Raw genomic sequence first — 22,196 nt, 5'->3', positions numbered from 1 at the left:
ATCAGTAAAACAGTCTTCCAGGTAACATATTTTGGGGCCCCTGAGTGAGATATTTAAATCCTCACAGGAGATGATTAGGTACAAATGTAACTTGGATAAAGACGTGCGTGTTATCACAGACTGATGTATTGAGATGGTACTGGCAGCCGGTACAAATTTAGTGTGACAGTACCACTGGCTGATGGTGACGGAGAAAACTCCGCCCAGTCTGGTTATGTAGTAGGCTGCCGCCTTTCACAAGCACGTAGTGCACTCTATTTCTCCCCCAGCGGAGGAACTGCGGTACTCTACTCTAAACAGCCTTTTTGTGGTATCGCAACTTTTTCAAAATAAAAGCCTAACTCGGGAACATTTCTGAGGACAGCAGCTTGTGTGTGACCTTTGCGCAGAACTTGATGCGCGGTGGGACAGCAGTATACGAAAGATGTCTGGCACCGGGAGATTCATGTATTTTGCATTCGGAAGCAATTTATTGAAGGAGAGATTGCAAATGGCCAATCCTTCCGCCACGTTTCGATGCACTGGTCGACTGAAGGTAAAATAACTGCTTCATTGAACTGTAGCTCGTTTACAATAACTAATGGGGTCATCTAGATGCTTTGGACTGCCTGTACTGTACAGCCAAATCAGTTAAAGGAAATAATTGAAATATGACAAGTAACGGAACAAAAGCCGACTACAAGCTGAATTGAAGTGTATGGTATCGTATTCTGGGTAGAAATGGCATACTGGGCTCATGCTAAATGTACTGAATAACCAGTATTAACATCAATACACGAATGTCCGCTTTAACAAACAGTCCATGTTTACTTCGTTCTTGGTTCTGCGCATTGCTCATATCATTAGAGGGACTACGGAGGCCGGGAGGTGAAATGGATTTTTTAGTTTTCTCGTTAATTCAGAAAAACTGAGCAATTTTTTTTTGCCATTAAAACTTATCTCAAAACTCTAAGATAATTGACAAATTAAATCAGAAAATGTATCCTCTCAAGTTAATGCATTACGCATCCGTCCATGGCGCTGTCCGATCAATGAAACAGCGAAGGGCTGGGGGCGTGTTGTAAGATACGAGTGCGAAAAAGATCCGAACATCACTACATGATTATTCGCAGCCCACGGATCGGGGCGGCGGGGTTGATCGATTAATTTTGACAGAGTCATAGAACCCCCCCTATGGGAAATGTTGCTCACAACTCTATCTGCAATCAGAGTTAAACAAGTTAACAATCTGTAATAATAATAATTGCTAATCCCTACAATTACAATTAGTATCCACAGATACTATTTGCAAATAGTAAAGTAAATAGTATGAGGAAGCATTAGACAATATTTTCTTCTCAATTAATCCCATTTCAGAATACTGCTTTCAGTAACTAATTTAGTCATATTTGCACTGGGAGGAAATGCCCAAAACAGAATAAAGTGCAAAGAAAATCTGTATAATTATGCTGCCGTATTGGGCGGTGAATTTTTTTTAAATAATAATAAAATAAAAAAAAATATTTTTTTTTTTAAGTGTGCCAATGATTATGCCACGTGCCAGCGGTGGCACGTGTGCCTAGGGTTGCCGACCCCTGCACTAGGACTATGGAATTGTGACTACTGAACTATTTCACTTCAATTCAAAGCAGGCTATAGTAAGGACTTATTTAAGAAGAAAAAAGATTATCTCTGGAATAATCAGTAGGCATTTCAAAGGAAAACATCCCATTCCCACATTAACGCTTTGTGATTGTCCACACTAGTTGTTTTTCAAAATATAGGTGGTTGAAATCAAGTGGTAGTGAACATCATTACCATAAATTGGCTCAGAAAATGGTCAAATCGTTTTGACTGAAACGAGAAACGGCAAGCCTCACCAAAACAACATACTGACTTATGCAAAGGTTGTACTATTGCATATGTTCAAAATTTTTATTACACGGCACTTCTTCTTGCAGGACTATGTGATGAGGTTTGGTCTGTGTGCAGAACATGTTACTAACCAATGGCATGGTGGAGTGGCCCACATTTCATTCTGTCCCGGCGAAGAAGTGTGGGGAGTGGTGTGGTCTATGAGCGACGAGGACAGGCCCAGCCTGGACAGGTGAGACACATTCACACACCTGACCAGAATGTTTATTCGTCTTTTAATAGTGTTCACATAATCCAGTACTATTCCAGTGACTTTAAATTATTTTAGACCTGTGATCTGCTGGTGAACCCATTTCAGGTCAGAAAACTCTTGCGATCCCAATTTTTTTTTTTTTTGGGTATCTTGCTTCCCCACGCATCTTTGTAACCCTATAGGCCTATGTCACACTTCCTGCTTCCGGAACGCGTAGTAGGGTAATCCAACTTCCGGTCGCATCTAGCAGCAACAACAATGGCAGCCCCCGTTCGCAGTTGTTCTTGTAGTGTACCGTGTTGCTCTACATCAGGACGTATACAGCCATACCTCAGCTTCCACGCTTTCCCGAAGGACAAAATAAATCTTGGTTGAGATTATTTTTTGCCCATTACTGTCCTAACGTGCAAGTGATTCTAGACTGCACAGAAATCAGGTGTGAGGCACCCTCATCACTCACCCTCCAGTCTGAAACATTCTCCCACCACAAGAATACCAACACCTTCAAAGGTCTGATCGGCATTGCTCCATGTGGAGTTATCACCTTCATTTCTAAGCTGTACACTGGTTCCATATCAGACAGAGAAATCACACAGCAGTCAGGAATCCTGAGTCTACTTCAGCCAGGAGATGCATGCATGGCTGACAAAGGCTTTGTTATCGACAAGATGCTTTCTGAAGTTGGGGCCACCCTCATAATGCCGCCATTTAAAAGAGGCGCCAGGTTCACCAGTGAGGACACCGAAAAAGAGTATCGCCCGACTTTGGTGGAGAGGGCCATCAGAAGGGTCAAAGAATATCATATCTGGGACACGACCATTCCTCTGACTCTTTCAGGCTCTGTCAATCAGCTGTGGGTAAATTGTTGCTTGATGTCTAACTATCAAGGTCCTTTAGACGTGAAGGGTGATGTCCCAGTGTTACACATTAAAACACACATGACGTCACATGACTATTTTCAAACGTTTATTAATGTTCTTTGTTTACATTTAGCAGAAAGAAATCAAAATGGTGTGTGTGTGTTTGTGTCCGTCCGTCCTTTTCAAATGTTTATTTAATGTTCGTTTCCAATTTTTTTTTTTTAATATAAATTTACATATATACATATTTACATTTAACAGAAAGAAATTAAATGTTCTGTGTGTGTTAGGCAAGGCAACTTTATTAATGTAGCACTTTTCATACACAAGGCAGACTCAAAGTGCTTCACATATAAACATTGTCATACAATAAAATAGATAAGTATAAGAAAACATATGCAAAGAAATGAGTAAAATAGAAAGTTAAAGGCATTTTAGTATTAAAATAAAAAATAAAGGCAAAGTTCAAAAAGCTTTTTAGAAAGTGCAATGTATTTAAGATGTAGCAGAAAGCTAATGCAAACATAAAAGTCTTCAGGCTTGCTTTAAAAGGTGCTCAGAGTGTGTTACCTTAAACGAATGTTCAGGAATGTTTGTTTCCAATTCTTTGATTAAAATATTTACATATATACATTTAACAGAAATAAATAAATGAAATGGGGTGTGTGTGTGTCCCTCGGCCATATTTACTTGGCATTCAGGAGGTATGTGTCCATGTACGTGTTAAAATAAAAGACCTAACCCAAACCTTGGGTTTCCTGACCACAAGTTGGTCAGTGGGTTCCGGGCGAATCCCCTGGAGCGAATCCCCTGGAGCAAAAAGAAAAAATATGTCAGCACATAAATCATATTGTCAGTGTAGCAACACTTAAGTCAGTGTTAGTCGCGTCTGTCTATATACAAGAACTTCAAATACTATTATTGAGTAGACTATACAGGATGTTTGGCTAGGCCTGAGGTATACACATAAACCTGTGTCCTTGGTCCACGACTGCAGAACACTGGTGCACGACAGAGGTGTTGGCACGCTTTGCTCCCCTGTGAAGTGGTAGTCATGTGTCTGGAAGAGCAGATATAAAACAAAACATGACAATCTGCAACAGCAGACATGAAACAAAACATTATCATCTGCAACAGCAGATCTGGAGAAAGAGAGAGCATTTTGGAACAGCAACGAGAAACAATAATAATAAAAACACACAGACTGAACATGCAACTGAATCTGTGAAGGTCTGAAACCATGCTCCATTATGCTACATATTACGAGGTGGGCCTGTTGTTTGAATCACAAAATGTAAATCTAATTAAAGTGGTCAGAAAGGTAGGCCTAAGTAACAGTCCCATTGATTCACAAAATAGTATGAAAAGCGAGATAGAGTTTGATTTCAGACTCAGGCCTGACTTCCTAGCACTGTAACCTGCAGGGTGTGAGGCTCATCGTTTTTCTTCTGGGAACATTAGCAGTTCGCCCGAACTGCTACTTCCAAATTAACTAAATCAGACACTGCAGTAAGAGAGGGAAAGATTAACACACCATACAGCAAAATGTATGGGCATTGGTAGCCTATGACAGCCACCCAGCCACTATGCCACTATGACATACTATCGACACTTACATGTACGGTAGGCACTGGCAGTGCCTACCTACCTATACCTAACATCTTGGGGTTCGTCAGGCAAAGCTTCAGAGACACTCAAACTAAATATGTATTCCTACCAGTGTAAATAATATTTTGCGATTAATTAAAAAGGATACGTTTTAACTGACATGTATTACACTTAGTGCTATCTGTCACAGTCAAGCTACAGTGTCAACAGATTTGAAACACTTCTGTAATTAAAAATGTACTTCTCCAAGAATAACTTATATCCTTTGCGTAGTTTAGATGTTTCGACACGTGAGTGCTGATTTACGATCCTTAGGACGTCGTCGTAGGACAATTTAGGTAGGTTGGAGAGAGACTTGGTCCACAGGTATCGATCTGCCTCCGCCATGGTAAACAGCTTAGCTAAGCTAAGCGGAAGAGCAGTTACCCTACTCCGCGAGCTTCTTCCGGTCTTCAATTGTTCCGTGACATAGGCCTATTAACATCCTATGGTTATGTCCGTTTCCAACTAAAGGAGTGGTCATGGCTTCAAAAAATGGGTAGCCTGTTGCTATACAAAGGCCCTACAAAATGTTTGAAATATCTATTTTCTTTTGAACACTAAGTAAAGACAGCCTTTGAACATTCCATGTGTGTCTTTAGCCAAGAAGGGGTGGACCGCGGGATCTATTCTCCTATGGAGGTGAATGTGGAAACAGATGAGGGTGACGTGTGCTGTAGGACCTATCAGATGACAGAATTCCACGTCTGTCCTCCAGCACCGCAGTATAAACAGGTGACACTATCTGTTCGGGGGGCGCAGAGAATTTTAAGAATCAATTTTTTGTCATGTTTTATTGAGTTTGTCTTTAACACATGTACTTTATGCTTCTTTTAGGTGGTGTGTATGGGGGCCAAGCAGCACAGTCTTCCTGTGGGGTACCTTAAGAAGATTGAAGCAGTTGAAACCAACAATTACAGTGGACCCTCTGTCCTTGACCAAATCTCTTTAAGCACAGTTTCAAATTGAATGTTTACAAATTAGGTCTTAAATAAATACATGGAAAAGGAAACTGCCTATTTATCTTGAATACATGGTCTTCATTATATTCCATGACATGTCTACTGAGGGACTGCTTGCAAAACAAATGATCCCACATGCACAGGTTACAAAAATACCGTCACAATAAAAGAAGCCTTTGTGCTTTAATGCAAATCTTTTTATTACATCACAGAACCACCTCTTACACAATCAGAAGCACTGCCATTCCCCAATATGGTATCAATATATGGAATAGAAAATACAATAGGTACAGTACAAAAACCCACTGTTTAACAGTTTTAGACAACAGGACAGTCAATAGCAACACAATGTTAACACTTTAACAGATCTCTTGATACATTTTCACAATGGAAATGTATGTAAATAAGTTGGGCTAATGTCAAAACGGCAAACTTTTTATAGACCGCATCATACAAAAAGCACATGCAAACTACCTAGTCTGCCAAAAAAACAGACGCTTACCTCACGTGAATTAGGTAATAGTATTGTGTTTTAAGGTAATGATCTGTACATTAATTGCGCTTCAATTAGAGAAAGGGAACTGGATGAACAAAGCTGTAACTGAGGGCAGTAAGAATGGTTTTATACACAAACAATATTGAACAAAGAGTTTAGAACACACTAATGGGAGAAAGAAAAATACCATAAATGTGTGCTTGTAGATGGTGTAAGCATAATGTAAATGTCATCTTCAGTATATTTTTTCAAAGTTCACATGAAGATTACCTTCAGGCCAAGTTGAAGGTATCATAGTCATAACATTAACTACATTATACCGGATAGACATGGTCTATTCTGTATTTTTCCTTAACAGTACAGCGCTTCACTTAAAACCAATTAAATATACGATCCTTATTATCGGAGTCTGAGAAGGCAACTCCAAAGACACCACACTCAGAGATGTCAGGAAACAAACCGCATGTGCTCCCACATAAATGCGAAGTAACCAGTTCCTTAGGTCTCCATTTCCTCTACCTCGCCAGTGACGGCCGCTTTTGTTTCATGGGTAAGGTTTGATTCTGCCTTTTTTTGTGATGGTAGACCTGCATCACTCCGATCCATGTCAGTGCCTGGCCCAGAGGTTCTGGGTCTGGTCCGGGGCCCCATCTCTATGAGCTTCTCCACTGGATTCACTGGATGACTTTTGGGGATGAGCAGGTTGTGCTTGACCTTCCTCAGTTCGGTCATCTTGAAACCCAGTAGCACCTTGGCAGTGGTTCTCTTGAGGCTCTTCAAGCACCTTGTGCGTCTATTCCCAAAATAGGCACCCAACTCGGATTTGTTGAGGTTCAGCCTTTTGCACAACTCCTCCGACTCGCCTTTGGTGATGTAAGGGTTTACGTTAAAGTATCGGAAAATGAACTGTTTGCGCTCCCAGGGCACTTGGACTTCCAAGACAGTCGGCTCCAACAATAACTTCACGCCTGAGCTCGCAGACGGTGGGAGCATCCGTGCCGCCATCTTCTCTTCTCGCCGCCTTTTGCACTTCTCGGCCATTTGTTCTCGCTCCCGCTGGTTGGTCTCCACCACCTGCCTCCAAGCCTCCTCCAGCCGCCTCGTGCTGAGCTGCTCTTCACTAGTCTCTGGAGTGTCGACCGTAGGAGCAGGTGTCAGAGGTGCTTGTGGTTTGGCAGGTGTAAATGCTTGCACTTGCTTCATGTGAATCTGTTGTGGGATCTGCAAGAATAACTTTGGCAGTTCATTCTGTGTCGGTACAGGCTGAAGCATGGCCATACCACCAGCAGGCACCTGATTTCCGGCAGAGATTCTCAGAGGTTCTGGCACCCTCTTTGGTGAAGAACGGCACCGCTGTAAGTGCAGCATTACAGCCTGCTGCGTCAGCTTCCCTGTGTACACTCCATTGCAGTATACACACTTGAAGGCCTCAGTCTTAAGTATAGCATGGACGGTCGGTGCCACAAAGTGCTTTTGTTTCAAATGCTGAAGGTGCTTGGCTGGGTTCTGAAACTTTTCATAGCAGAAGGGGCAGCATGCACTGCTGATTTTCACAGAAGCTTGGCAGATGTCTGGATGGGTGCTACTGGGCAGCATTTTCAAAAAGATAAGGTCCAGAGCACTGGTAACCAGGACAAGGTTGATCTCCATGTCCCCCAGGAGGTCCTTCGGTGCTGTAGTGGTAATATCAAAATAAGGGAACATGATTTGCCCTGAACGGTCCGTGTACACCCGGTACTCTCGTCTCAGCAAGTCACAGTTGGCCGTTGTTTTTGGGTGCTGCTCCTTCAGATGGTCGATGAGCTGTGTGAGCGAGAAGAACAAAGCTGAGCAGTACAAACAGTTCAGGCCATGTAGAAGGTGCTGGATGACACCCTGTTCTGAAAGAAGAATCTTGCACATGAGGCATTTCACAGTTTTGTCTGGCATTTTCTTAAGGAAGGGCGCCCTGACAGCCACACTTTCACAGTTTGCTGTGATGGATTTAGTCCTGTGGGCGATCTCCATGTGCATCTCATAGACATTCGAGGGGAAGAGTTCATTGCAATGTGGGCAGGTGATCCACTTCTTAGTTTGCTGAGGTGAGTTGTTAGCTGACACCACTGGCTTGAGAGGAGTGTTCATGCTAGGTGGCGCAAACGTGTATGTAGGTAAACCATTTATCCTGTTGCCGGTGGGAATCAAGTGAGTGAGTAATGACTGAGAAGTCATCATGGTACCCTGTGGGGTCGTTTGGTCTTTTGACTCCTTTTGGGCCACACCCACTGTTCCTGTCAAGTGGCTCTTGGGCAGAAGCATTTGATGGGCTTGTAGGTTCTGGAGCGACTGCACTTGGGCTGGAGCTAGGGACAGCGGTGCCTGTTGGACAGAGGCTGACGTCGACCCTTGGAGGGCTACAGAGGTCCCAGGTGGGAGCAAATCTTTAGTCTCAGCACGGGCTAGCTGAACTAGAGCTGATGCCTGGGGAGATAGATAGGACTGGTTGGTTCCAGGCGTGCGTATCAATGTAGTGCCGTTAGCAGTCCCATGAACTTGTTGCAAGGCTACCACTCTCTGTCCATGTTGGCCAATGTTGGGAACAAGTACAGGTCTGTTACTAAGAGTCTGAGTTTTAGGAGCGATGTTTGGGAATGTTAAATACATGCCGGTACCATTAGGCGGTTGGATAGAACTCTTGTTTTCACTGATCAACTTTTGCACCTGTGAGTTGACCCAGGTGTGCACTGGCTCCGTCAACATGTGATGAAGCATCTGATCCAGAGTTCCCATGTTCAACTTGCATATCTTGCAAATGTAGATCTTCCCATATGGTTGCATTTTGTAGCCGATGAACTGCTGGGCTAAGCTCTCGAGATGCCGGAGAATGACGTGCTTCTTGATGGCGGTGAGGGAAGAGCTCGGGTACCCACATCTCCGACAGAGATACTTCTCCTTCTGTGACGATTGAGGCCATTCTCTGGTGGCCGTGTTGGGCGAAGAGAGGCTGCTAGGGGAGGTGTGGAAGAACCTCACGTGTTTCCTGAGAGCCCTGGCGTGGCCGACGTAGTGGCAGTCGGAGCAAGCCTCCAGGGCACATGCTGAGTACTCATAGTCGTGGCACCGCGACACATGGCCCTTGAAGGTGAAAATGTTTTTTGTAGAATACTTGCACAATGCACAGCACAGTATCTGGGAACGATATGGCCACTAAAAAAAGAAAAGAAAAACATAATTACTACCACAATTAAATGCCTTCACAAGACAAAATACTAACTGTAGACATGGTGGATTGTCAATTCACATAAAGAAATAAATCCTTTCCTGGTCCCTAAAAAGGTACCTATACTTTTCTGTTTGTGTTTCTTTGTGTGATATTTTTTTGTCTTAAGGTCTAAGTTGATGTAGAAAATGTAGGTTAGTGTTGTTTTATTCCTTACAGATTTGTCAGTTGGCAGCTAGGTTTGAAGGCCAGCAGTGGACCAAACACGTAACCACTTCAGCAGTGTCCTGTCTCCTTAGTCTAGTTGTCTTTATGTGGGTGAGTTCACATGGTTTAGTTAAATCCTCTGCCTTTCAGGTGAGTGATCAAAGCCACATTTACCTTTTTCTTTGTGTAAGTGTCCTCCTCTGTGAAATCTTCCCATTCCGTGTTCTCAAAGGCCTCTTCGTCCTCCAAGTTGTCCTCAGACTTTTCACGGAGATCCTGTTCAATGGGGTCAAACACCTTTTTGAATGCTCTTTTCTCCTGATTTATGCCACACAATCTGTGGAAATCTAATTTCCAAGCGTTTATTAATAAAATAGAACATTTGGAGTTAGAATTTGTTAGGTCTGAGAGAAAATGCTTTGGACAACTTCTGTGCATCTTCCAATCACATAGGAAATCAGAAGGTCAACAGACTGGTTTTCTGGATCATTAGGATGAATGAAACAAAACAACCTTTTTAGAAGGCGCTCTGCTTCTTTGGTTAAGAATAAGCATATGTGGATCACACATTGTCCATACAGGATGTATGGAATAATAAAAAACGTTTGCATGGAAATAATAAATAATTTAAATTCTAATGTAATACAAGCAACTAGTATGCCAATTTTGAGAGGAACTGTTTAGCTTGCATATGTGCTGCATGGGAAGCCTACCTTGAGAAGCTTCTGGCAGTCCTCAAGGCCCAGTTCACTCAGAATGTTCTTCACTTTCCTCCGTGACTTGCGGATCTTCTCAATATTTTCCACTGGGAGTTGATACATAATTTTTCCGTGGAAGTCAACTCATTTGCCTGTTTCATAAATACATAGAGCATAAAATGTTTCAGTGACTGCTTCATAGAAGAGTGAATCAGAAAAGTATCAAATTGAAATACCCTACAAATAATGTATAACATTTATTTTCAGTGACGCAACAAGGACATTCTAGTGTTACAATACATATTCATTTCAGAATTGTACATCTATTGTGGATATTGTAATTGGCCCCGTTAATCCTGGTAGCCTGTGTAAATATTGCAACAGGCTAGACATTAATCTATAGGCCCATATTAGGCAATACCCCAACACTAAGTCCCTGAGGACAAGAAGAACTCAGTAGGGAGAAGGAACACATATAAGGCGTTAAACCCTCCAGGCATGGCTCCTGTAAAAACAATAGCAGCAGCAGCTATTAAAAAATGCTGTCACTAACGAGCAGATTTAAAAAAATTACCCTACTCTGAGCTGTATGAAACAAAACATTCAAATCAACAATTCTGGTGGTATACAGTGATGGATTTTTAGAGCATAGAGATCAGCATTAGACTCTACCCGTAAATCAGATAGATGTGGACGAGCACATTGGATCCAGGACCTACGGGACAGGAATTCTGATTCAATCCACTTATTTGTTGCGCAAACCACGGTGTGAAACCCACTTGTCTAGGCCCAGTCAAGAGAGAGCCAGTCTTCAATGGAGTCTGAGGAGGAGTGGGAAAGATAGAGGTTTCTCATTTTGGATGTAGAGGAAGATCTTCTTAGTTGGACCATCTTTGACTTTTTTAGTGGCCACCTTGCTAGTGATGAACTTGAACGACTACTCTTTCATCTCATATACACCTGCAGGTCTTTAAGACAAGGTTCTAAAGCAAAAAGACAGCCTTACTTTGACACACTGTGTTCGCCAAAATACAATTATGATGTCATGTTTGCTGGATAAATATTCCCGCAATAATTTATTAATAATCTAAATAATTAAACACATAAAACCCCTCACTAACCCCCCCTCATTAAATCACATTCTAATATGATAAGGTTTTGCTGGGATATGCATAGTTTGTTAACGAATCCACAATGTTTTTTAATCTGAGATTAATGTCCGCTTGTACATGGAAATTGGATGGTTGTTTAGCGTAAATTACAAGAGAAGATTTTGCACAAATCAAATGCCTGCTAAAGACCAGGGTGCTTAAAAAGAAAACTGTACGCTCAACCTGTATTCATCATCAACAATATGACAAACATAATCAATGCATTAATACACATTTTTTTCATGCAGCACATCTGCAGTTAATATTCGTTTTAGCCTATTTGGAAAGTGAACAAAGCACATGTCCTTTGCCTTTGAGATGTGACATTAAATGACCTATATTATGACCAACCATTGTATGACTACAGCCACTTTGTGCACATCACATGTATCCTGATGCAAACGTATTTGGGCTAACGAGTTGTTATTGAATCAAACCTATCTGATGGTGTTTATGTATTGGGTGTGTATATATGGTGATGTCAGAAGTAACATCCAGTAACATTATCATGCTATGACAAAATGTATATACTCGCGATGTATAACTTACTGATAACCAAATTATAAGTCAGATGCTTAACCAGCCCTTACCCCAGAGGATGGGTTAGTACTGGTTACAATAAACCAGAGGATGGGTTGGTACTGGTTACAATAAACCAGAGGATGGGTCGGTACTGGTTACATGGTGATCACAGGATGGGTCAGTACTGGTCACATTAAACCAGAGGATGGGTCAGTACTGGTTACATTAAACCAGAAGATGGGTCAGTACTGGTTACATTAAACCAGAGGATGGGTCAGTACTGGTTACATTAAACCAGAGGATGGGTCAGTACTGGTTACACTGGGAATCTTGTGACTCCGCAGCAGAGGGCTCCCCAGTACCCACTGGTTTTCAGCCGCCACTCGATATACACACACGGCGACCAGCATAAATGGTGACCAATGATTTTCTCTAAATGCACCAATAATGAAAGATGTGTGGATGCATAGAATAGTAAGTTTACCAACCTGCGAACGAAAATAAATGTGATTCCGCTTTGTCGCCTTCCTGTTGAAGAAAAAATGGCGGTCTAGTTTAGGATCTGACGTTTTAGGAGGGATTTGCATATCGCATCCAACCGACCAATGAGATTTAGTCGAAACTCATAATGTGGAATTTATTTTACGTTTCGGAATAAAAGTAATTTTAAATTAACTCTGTATTAAAATCGTTATTTGGGTTCAATCACAACGCGCATGTCTCCTTAAACGGTTTATTTCAATGTAGACTCGCCCTGCTTGCGTATAGTTGTGACTGCAGAATGTCACGTGATAATCTCACGGATAGCCAATGAGCTGTCATAAAAGTGAGCTAAATGGGAGGAGCTAAAGAAAATCTCGTGATTTTGAGATTAGGCCATTTTCTTCGGACGGCTCGGTAGCGTTTTTTTTGTGAAAATGGCTTCTAAAAGTTTCATTATAAGAAATATTAAATTTAACAACGATAAAGCCCCATCATCCACTCATTTTTATTGCTCATGTTTTTCATCTTGACAATTTTGCTATTTCACACAATGTACTTGCATTCTATGCCATCTCTTGCTACTATAAATTGAAGACAGAAAAACTTTTGTTAGAAAAAATGCTGTTTAAATTAATGTTTTTTTCTTTTCTAGAAGAGAATATTGGTAGACATTTTCATCAGTCCTCAAAATTACCATAATTTAAAAAAAGAGAGGTAAACGAGTACACGTTGGTGGTTAACCAATGGTACCACAATTATCTTGGGACTGCAATTGTTGTACTAGGGACTGGAACAAAGCAACAATTTCAATCAGATGTATTAAATATTCACTTTTATTACTTTAAGCACAACCTACAATTAAAACACGCTATGGTCCATTAGCGCCAGAGACAACAAGTAACAATACATTACTTGTTTGAAATACACTCGGGACAGGATTTTATTAGTTTGGAACTGGAGTTCATTCAGGTCAACTTTAACAAACAGCTTCAAGAGACTCCAAGTGACATCTCTCAAATACCTTGCTTCAGAGAAGCATTAAGGAGTACTGCTGTAATAATTAAGCTATGCCTGGCATGTATTTTTACATTATTGGTATTGCGCTTCTGGTGTGTAAAAAATCCATCACTGGACAGAAACTTTAACATCATAAGTTCAAGGTTCGTATGTTTGTTCTTTCTTTTGAACATTAAAATGTCTTTAGTGCAATATGGACAACATGGTGTTATTTCAAATGCAGTGGCACATTTGATGATTTGAATGTCTTAAAAGTTAACCTTTAATGTACTTTTGACCAAGGGGCTCTCTGTAGTATACTCCATATACTCTCTAGTGTGGCTTGTTATATTCAAGTTAAGATCACAGTTGTACAACTCTCCCCACTCCCCAACAATTGAAATTGCACACCAACTATGAAGCATTAGAAATACATAAATATATAAACAGGCAAATACTGTTTTGATGGGTCACAGCATGTTAACAGATACATAAAGTTACTTCAATTAGCCCCAACAGTGTTTTTTAGAGCAATAAATTAAATAAAAGTGAATCACAATTAAAATATTACAATGTTATGCCTTTAAAACTATGCTAGTTGGGGTCCTACACATAGAATTCAGAATTATATATCTATTTTGATATCTTTCAAAAATCATGTTACAAAATCTATGTGTTGAACAAAGCAATTTACACGACAGGTAATACGGAAAGATTTAAAAATCAATAGTACAATTATGTAAACGTTTTTAAATTACGGAAATAAACCCCCTCCCAAAGTGGCAGGGGTAGATCGCCACAGAGTCGTCCATTTTGTTGCATAATGGTGTTTTCTGGCAGATTGTTGAACTGTCGTGAGAGAGACGTGTAAGGGAGGGGAGTGGGGGGTTGAAATAAGGACATAATTGTTCGAGGAGAATCCAGGAGTACTGAGGTAGGAATTTACCACACATTTCCTGTTTTCAATATTAAAAAATATTGAATAAAAGAAGCCTTGATTTGCTGGTAAAACAAAAATAATCTATTTTCCAAGACGGATGGAATGTTGACCAAATTTAGCTTTCCCTCGATGTCAGACCCTGTCCCTTCCGGACCGCAGAAAGGGTTAATGGGCTCTGTGCCACATATCGGATTCAGATGGACTTGGACGGATGATTGAACACCGCACTGTGGTTGATCAGGGAGAAGCTCTTCATTGTGCCGTCTAGTGCCACACCAGCCTCCTGCATCCCGCACCTGCAGGTACGGTAAACAACATGGCATACAGGTAAATAATAGAGCTCATCATCACCTCATCATCTGTCGTTTGCCGATCACAGAGTGGCAAGGAAATGGGAATCTTCTGTATCACTTATCTATAATCTGGATAGGTGGCAAGCGCCATTTTCTGATCCAATATAATCGTTATTTTTTCTCTTTGGATCCCCAATGACTCTTACCGCTAAATGTGTTCAAAAAAGCCTCCGCAGAATGTGACTTTTAAATACGGTACTGAAGTGTGCCTGCGCACATACTGCTGTAGATACGGTACTGAAATGTGCCTGCACGCATACGTATGTTGGTTAAATCACACAAGTTATTCAAGTTCTCAGTAAATGGCACTGAACGTAAAACGGCCTCCTTAGCCATCTTTACAGCGAATGCATGAAATCCTGTCAGTGTAGCACAATGTTGAAGACGGGAGAACTCATGCAGCCACTGGCAAGTTCCGCTTTGATGTGCGAGTGCCGCATGCAGGGGTAAAAAAAGGTTGAGCGAGTAACGAGAACGGCGCCTTTGGTGTTCTTCGATCAAGCTATTTTTAGCCAATATCTACCGATCATCGTGTATGATCAATCGGCGCATCTCTAGTAAACATTAAATTCTTATTTGCATTTCTCCAACTCTATGAGACCATATACCCAAATCTTCTTTAACTTTATTGATTTGACTCTTCCCGATGCTCCCTGAGCGGCGAAAGAATGTGTTCAGGGTGAAACCTGACAAACCAACTGCTTATTGCATGCTTACCAGTCTGCGGTGTATATAGCATAGTAGACAGGCATCTGGGGCTCGCTGGGCAGGCAGGTGAGCTCCTCCAGCCCGTTGGCTCCCATGTTTGGGAAGAGCAGCCAGTCCCCGAGACTGAGCTCAGGCAGCAGACAGTGCTCCACCACCTCGTCCAGTTGGTCCAGGGACGGCCCCCACAGGCTGCTGGGATACACCAGCTCCTCAGTGCAGAGAGCATGCTACACAGGGCGAGGAGACACATGTGGTGAACATCCATCCCTTTACCATCGCTAATAAAAACCCAGCTACCCGGGATTTTACCCATGAAAAGGGGTAAAGAAAAAATAAATTCACTATAACTATTGTGCAGTAAATCAAGTATTATGGCTGGTTATTACATAAAAATGGTGTCACTTCGTGATTTCGTAATATTTTCCATTAATGTTTTTTGTTCATTTGGGTTTTCTTCATTAAACACATCGGGAAAATAAGCATTATTGCTGACTTTTTCTTTTCAGTCTCCCACTGGCCATGGCCTTGGTGCAGAAACAATTGTTTACAGAGGGGGCGCTGGGACTGTCAGCCAGTGCATGTGTAGTTATCTATTTTTTACAGCCACGAAAGGTCTTGATGACAATTTAGTTGTCCCCCCAACCATTCAGCTGTATATAATACCGGCCCGTATCAATGCTTTGACTACTAAGCCTTTCCTTCCGCTCTGTTGGGACTTGCGGAGGTCACCTGTGGCCAACTGACCTTGTGAACAGACGGGGCAGGGATAGTATTTCCTAGCAGCTTGCGGCGGAACGAGCCATACACGCCCTCGTTGATGTAGTACTGGAACTCTGTGTCTGTGGCACTCAGCTCCCCTGCGGGCACAATACATCGGGCATTCTGTTGGGCTGTTCTGAAGTAGATGGCAAATGTTGAAGGTTGGCGGCTCTTTGACAGAATAGCCACGTACTTCCAAATGAAGAAAAATTAACCACAAGTTCCATGTGGTAATTTTTTTCGAAAATGTAAGTAATTCCACAGGAACCATAAATGGAAGCAGTTAAACAAGACATCAAAACGACTTACCCTGGGCCAGACTGCCCCACTGTTGGTTCAGGACCTTCTTGCCAATCACGTTGACAGCCAAACTGAAAACAGAGGCCACATAGAAGGTGCCTGGCTGGGCCAACACCTGCACCCCAGACAACGGAGGGAAATAGGCATCCAACAGTGGACTGACCGCACACTCAACCTAAAGACCAAAACACAGAGACTTAGCCAGAGGAAGCAGAGCCTTCACAACATTCCTCGGCAACCTGACTTGACTGGCAACTTGCACATGGGCGGCATGTGGCTCAGGTGGTAGAGCGGGTTGGCTGGTAAACTGAAGGTTGCTAGTTCGATCCCCGGCTCCTACTAGCTGAGTGTCGACAGCTCACCCTGACAGCTACTGACGAGGTGGCTGTCGCCTTGCGTGACGACACCGCCGTCGGTGTGTGAATGTGTGGATGAATATTAGACAATATTGTAAAGCGCTTCGAGTAAAGTGCAGCTTAAATGCAGTCCATTTAACTTTACTGTACAGATTTACAGGGGTCAAACACAGTCAATGTTTGGTCCAGTCATTTAAAAAAGGGGCAGATTTTTTTTGTACATGTTTTGTACACCTGAGGGCTAATGTTTACCTGCTGGAGTTGAAAGTCTGAACCTGTGATTCCACCACCGATGTCCAAGATGTTCATGCTGAAGCCGAGCTCGGCCTGAACACACATCACAAAATAACAACTTTCATCAACAAAATGTTTTTCCTAAGGTTCAATGTTTAACAGTAACATCAGAGAGCACAACTTGAACCCTTAGCTTAATGAATGCCTGGAACAGCCCTTAACAGAATGCACTCACGCTCACACTCACCCCCATGTCGAAGACGCAGCGGGCATCCGAGAGGGCATGGTGGTAGGCCTGCTGTAGGTCCGGGCAGGAAGGGGGAATGTGAAAGGTCACCCCCACGACATCCACCCCCAGCTCCCGGGCTAACTCCAGGAGGTACCGGCAGCTCTTCAGGGAGCAGCCGAAGGCCACGCTGGTCTCGGCCGCATGAGCCTCAGTGGTGAGCTGCAGCAACAACCTGGAAAAGACAGAAACACATTCAGGGTGACACAGCCATCAAAACATTAACGTCTGTATAGAGAACTGAGTAACTGGTTAACTCAGTGAAAGTGTTGGAACACAAGAAGTTCCATAATTACTGCCATCAGGAAAGCATGTCCTTCAAAGAGTCAAAGTCCTACATTGACTGTTTATGCCAAAGTCAAATATAATCCAATGTCAGCATGACAGAACCTTGGAGAATCCGAGTGAACTGTTATCATTGGTTCCAATCTTATTGTGAACTAGTAGAATTGAAAATGAATAAGCCCAACACGATGAAACCATACATATTAAAGATAAGAAATAGCAGCTGTGATATTATGAAACTATTAATTTCCACCTACTTTGCGTTGCTGTGTGCCCGGGCGATCTTGCAGAGCTCCGCCTGGTTGTCACAAACAAGGTGGCACACGTTGTTCTTTGCGGCATACTTGATGTGGGCCAGCTGCTTGCAGACCCCAGATAGGATGACGTTCTCCGGGGGTACGCCTTGCTCCAGCACCAGGCTCAGCTCAGCCTAAAAGAGAGAAGATATTGTGATTAGGAACCAATCTGACAGCCTTACATAAACATGCAAAACAAAGTACCTTTACCGTTACATTATTAAGGTCTTATTAAGACCTATTTATTAAGTTGAGGTCTTATTAAGACCCAATTAAGAGGTCAAAGCTACACATTTTCTAAGAAAAAACGATAACAGAGATTAGCCTTGCGGGCATTGTTGCTATATTGGGCCAGATATCCCACCCAATCTGGCAACACTGCATGCGGGTGACCTTTTACATAACTTGACAGCTTGCAAAGTGGTATCAGTTAATCAGGTAACCAAGTTATGAACGAGTGATGGCTCACGTAGTGATGGCTCACGTAGCGCACAAACAAAACGCCTTTCATCCCCCCATGATGCTGGTGTTGTTGTTTAAATCTTTAATACACTTATCCAACACTGGATTAGACATTCACATAGCAGCAGTGCAACCACCATCGCAGTGGATGAGAGACCCACCTTGTTGGTGCAGACGAAGCCGAGGCCCAGGGAGGCCAGCACCTCGATGATGGCCGGGCTGCTGTTGCACTTGACAGGGTAGTAGGGTTGAAGATTTGGTGCCAGAACCTGCCAGCGCACATGCTGCCGCATCAGGGCCCCCAAGTCGCCCACCACGAAGGCACTCCTCTCCACCTGGGGACACGGTCTGGGAATGTTAGAGAACAGAGACGACAGCAGGCAACCTGTCGCTCGGGCATTTACATTTAGGGGATTTTGCTGACGCTTTTAACCAAAGCGACTAACAACCATTAATTCACCGATTCACACACCAAGGGCGGAGTCGAACATGAAGAGGGACAGCCAGCTCATCGGGAGCAGCCAGGGTGAAGAGACCTCGACACTCAGGAGGAGCCGGGGATCCAACTAGCAACCTTCAGGTTACCAGTCAACTCGCTCTACCTCCTAAGCTACTGTCGCCCGGAAAATGGAGGGGAACCTCAAGTTAGAGAACAGAGACGACCGCAAGCCACCTCTCGCTGGAGCACAACCAGCTGGTTTACATAGGCCGGTAGTAAAGTAATACCGTTGGTTTAGGATTATGGTCCTGACACATGGGAAATCCCATTAGATTCAATGGAGAAAGATAATTGCTCAAGAGGATTGGTGTGTGTCTCTAGTAACATTGACTGACTTGATAGTATAAGCAGTGCTATTTTAAATACAACCTTTAAGTAAACCTTTACCAGTTAAGACAAAACCGACAAGTTTCTTTAGGTTTTCTTCTCGCAACGTGAAACTGACCAGAGCGTGTTCGGAGATGTATCCATCGATGACATCGTCAATGGTCACTCCGTCCTCCAGGAGCTCGATGACATAGCACGGCTCCTCACAAAGTCCTTTCATCTTAACCGTTTTCCGCTTAGCTGACAATCATAAAGAAGAGTGAGGCGAATAGAGAAGGTCACGACTGAGCCAAGGGGGTCCTGCCGGTATGCAACAAACTGCAGAGAGACAGGGGAGACGAGAACGGTCACTTAAAATCAAAAAGTCTTCAAATTAACTTTTATGTTATTGCAATAAACTTCAATGAATTGGACAATTAACTTATTATTTATTATTATTAAGTCTTACCAAGATATAAGTATAACGTTTTAGGTCTAGGGTTAGGGTCTTTAGGTCTAATTAAGAGGTCTTAATGACTTATCACTCAGCTGTTCAGAAAAGCTACACGTTTTCTGAGAACAAACAATAACAGTCTGACAGAGATGAGCCTTGCGGGCAGTTTTGCCAGATTGGGTCAGATTTCCCGCCCAATCTGGCAACACTGCTTTCAGGCGATGAAAAACACCTTTGACATTACTTGATAGCTTGGAAAGGGTAGTTGTGCATAAGAAAATTGACTTACATGGACAAGTCAGGAGAGGACTTGTCCCACTATCAGCTAGGGTCCCAAGGCGGCTCAGCGTTGAAGTCAAAGTGCTCCCGGTAGAGAGCCGCCCCTAGCCCTTCTGGGTAGCGGTGATACACCTGTGCAGAGACAGGGGAGCCCTACACACCAAACAGACACATATATTTGTATCGAAGGCATATCAAAAGAGAAACGTGATGGAATACTTTGATAACGATTCCCATTCATGGAATTACAAACACACTATACACCATCATCCGATTATAGTTTCGTTCAGTGAGATTGATAAGTGACGTTATGTGAATAGGTTTTGGTCCAAGCCACTTTCGATAAGTCCTCAGTGAACTCATCTTAAATTCTGCCTGTTATGATTACCTGACCATAATAACGAATAGCTTATATTGATGTTGAAAGATTTTAAGATTTATACAAATGCCATGAATTATCAGTTACAAATAACTCACTGGTTGGAGATATATAACCCATGGTGTTGTTGTTGGTGGAAGATGACAGGGTCCACAGACGACTGGGAACACTAGCGGCGCTCTCGCCTGAGAACTCCTCTAGCTCACTTTATTATCTAAATACTATTTAATAACCGATCGCACCGTGTAACCAATAATAATGACTCGGCTATCGAGTGGAATGAAAAGTGGATCAAAACAACGACGTCCCTCCTTGCCCAAATAAGGCCTGATACAATGTATCGTGGCTACAATGTATCGGCCTGTCAGAGTGGCGAAGGATAACCCGCCATGTTTCACCACAGCACCACACACCACAGTTCATCGAGATAAGATGTACTTACGTGAGATAACGGCCACAATGATTTGGAAAATCGTCTTCTCTTTTTCGGCGGAATTTTTAAACGGTAGTGGGGGCCACAATAAAAGAAAGAAAAAGGCCTAAATTTGCCATATGGTTCGACGAGGGGCGAGCGGTCGTCGGGCGGTGTGCTTTCTCTGGCTAGTGGGCGGAGTCTACGGGAATAAGCTAGGGGAAGTGGGGTTGTTCACCGGGTCGGGGGCGGGACTTCCTCGTCGAGTCCAGCCAATGCAGCTAGGGAAAGTGGGCGTGTTTGTCGAGTCGGAGGAGGGACATCCTTTCCAAGTCCAGCCAATTGTGTTCATAGTCTCTGAGCAAACACCAAATATGCATTTCCGATTGACACATGGACTATGATTAGATTTGTTTAAGGTGACGTAAGTGTGAACTTCGCATTATTGACCGTCAATAAAATCTCTCACGAAGAACACTGTTTAAGTGTGATTTAAAACTCGCTATTGGAAGTAGGCTAATACAGATAATACTGTATTCTTGTGGAAACTTACTGACTTACTCACTATAATAGATAATTGACTTTTAACTAGCGTATTTCATCCATGCCCAGGGTCAGTGGAAGGACAAACATTATGAAAAAGGCAAAGAAGGAAAGGTTTACTAACTAACTGATTAACCTATAGCACCGATAATGAACACAAATGCCAAGGTTCCAACCGGCCGCAAATGGAATGCCCAAAATGAGGTTGACCAAGCTGTCGGTCGCCTGCAACACCGGGAGATTGTGGGAGTCCAGGCAGGAAGAACAGGGCTAGGATGGGGAGAGGTGCCAAGCTTCTGGTCCAAGGCCAACCGTAAGGAGTGGAAGGAGATGGTGGTGGCAGAGGTGACGAGGATGGAGGAAGATTGCTACAATATCAAGGCTATGCGCAGGGCCGACAAGGAAGCTGGACAACCTGGGAGGGACTTGTTAACCGGAACATCAGTTGATCAGACCTATGGAAGATTCCACAAACAAGACTCAGCTTCCTCATTCGCTCAAACTACGACACCCTTCCCTGTCCTCGGAACCTTCACCAGTGGTTTGGGAACGAAGAATGCTGCTGACTCTGCAATGCCCCCAACGCAAGCCTCCAGCACATCTTATCAGGCTGCAAGATCGCGCTTTAACAGGGGCGCTACAGATGGCAAGGCTGACAAGGCTGTTTACTGTCACCATTACTATTCCTTTTAGCGGTAGACTGGATCATGAGGCAAGCGACTTATAATAGACAAAATGGTATCCAATGGACCCCGTTTACACAATTGGATGACCTAGACTTCGCAGATGATATTGCGCTCCTGTCCCATAACCACCAACAAATGAAGGACAAACTGAGAGTGGTAGAACAGAGAGCAGCTGAAACAGGCCTCCGCATTAGTACACAGAAGACCAAAGTTCTCAAGGCCAATACCAAGACACTAGCAAGCTTGACACTAAACCAACAACCACTAGAGGAAGTTGACTCCTTCATTTACCTGGGAAGCGAGGTAGCGAGTGATGGTGGATCAGAAAGGG

General features: G+C 43.0%; 3 protein-coding genes across 13 annotated transcripts; 1 reads left to right on the top strand and 2 right to left on the bottom strand.

Annotated features, from left to right (window-relative positions):
• Positions 1 to 313: 313 nt before the first annotated feature.
• On the top strand, positions 314 to 5,626 carry ggcta (gamma-glutamylcyclotransferase a). The gene is made up of 4 exons (XM_060043455.1): positions 314 to 535; positions 1,941 to 2,086; positions 5,217 to 5,349; positions 5,452 to 5,626. The coding sequence occupies exons 1-4, from the start codon at positions 425 to 427 to the stop codon at positions 5,581 to 5,583; spliced, it is 522 nt and encodes a 173-aa protein (XP_059899438.1). The 5' UTR covers positions 314 to 424; the 3' UTR covers positions 5,584 to 5,626.
• A 383-nt stretch (positions 5,627 to 6,009) lies between these two features.
• On the bottom strand, positions 6,010 to 12,569 carry adnp2b (ADNP homeobox 2b). 10 transcript variants are annotated; one of them, XM_060043444.1, is made up of 6 exons: positions 12,338 to 12,569; positions 11,918 to 12,033; positions 10,896 to 10,997; positions 10,192 to 10,328; positions 9,653 to 9,754; positions 6,010 to 9,258 (listed from the first exon to the last, which is right to left on the bottom strand). In XM_060043444.1, exons 4-6 carry the CDS (start codon positions 10,297 to 10,299, stop codon positions 6,571 to 6,573), a joined length of 2,898 nt encoding a protein of 965 aa, XP_059899427.1. In that variant the 5' UTR covers positions 10,300 to 10,328; positions 10,896 to 10,997; positions 11,918 to 12,033; positions 12,338 to 12,569; the 3' UTR covers positions 6,010 to 6,570. The 10 variants fall into 10 exon arrangements, with proteins under 10 accessions (XP_059899427.1, XP_059899431.1, XP_059899433.1 ...); XM_060043448.1 differs by having other exon boundaries at positions 10,956 to 10,997; XM_060043450.1 differs by having other exon boundaries at positions 10,956 to 10,997; positions 11,918 to 12,000.
• Positions 12,570 to 13,147: 578 nt separating this feature from the next.
• On the bottom strand, positions 13,148 to 20,870 carry azin1b (antizyme inhibitor 1b). 2 transcript variants are annotated; one of them, XM_060043453.1, is made up of 11 exons: positions 20,667 to 20,870; positions 19,856 to 19,998; positions 19,252 to 19,373; positions 18,469 to 18,642; positions 17,807 to 17,979; positions 17,226 to 17,439; positions 16,997 to 17,071; positions 16,398 to 16,563; positions 16,074 to 16,186; positions 15,339 to 15,556; positions 13,148 to 14,564 (listed from the first exon to the last, which is right to left on the bottom strand). In XM_060043453.1, exons 3-11 carry the CDS (start codon positions 19,351 to 19,353, stop codon positions 14,462 to 14,464), a joined length of 1,338 nt encoding a protein of 445 aa, XP_059899436.1. In that variant the 5' UTR covers positions 19,354 to 19,373; positions 19,856 to 19,998; positions 20,667 to 20,870; the 3' UTR covers positions 13,148 to 14,461. The 2 variants fall into 2 exon arrangements, with proteins under 2 accessions (XP_059899436.1, XP_059899435.1); XM_060043452.1 differs by having other exon boundaries at positions 19,252 to 19,451; positions 20,667 to 20,863.
• Between the last annotated feature and the right edge of the window lie 1,326 nt (positions 20,871 to 22,196).

Source organism: Gadus macrocephalus, chromosome 22 (assembly GCF_031168955.1).
Source record: "Gadus macrocephalus chromosome 22, ASM3116895v1".
Lineage (NCBI taxonomy): Eukaryota > Metazoa > Chordata > Actinopteri > Gadiformes > Gadidae > Gadus > Gadus macrocephalus.
This window is presented reverse-complemented; position numbering and strand designations above follow the sequence as displayed.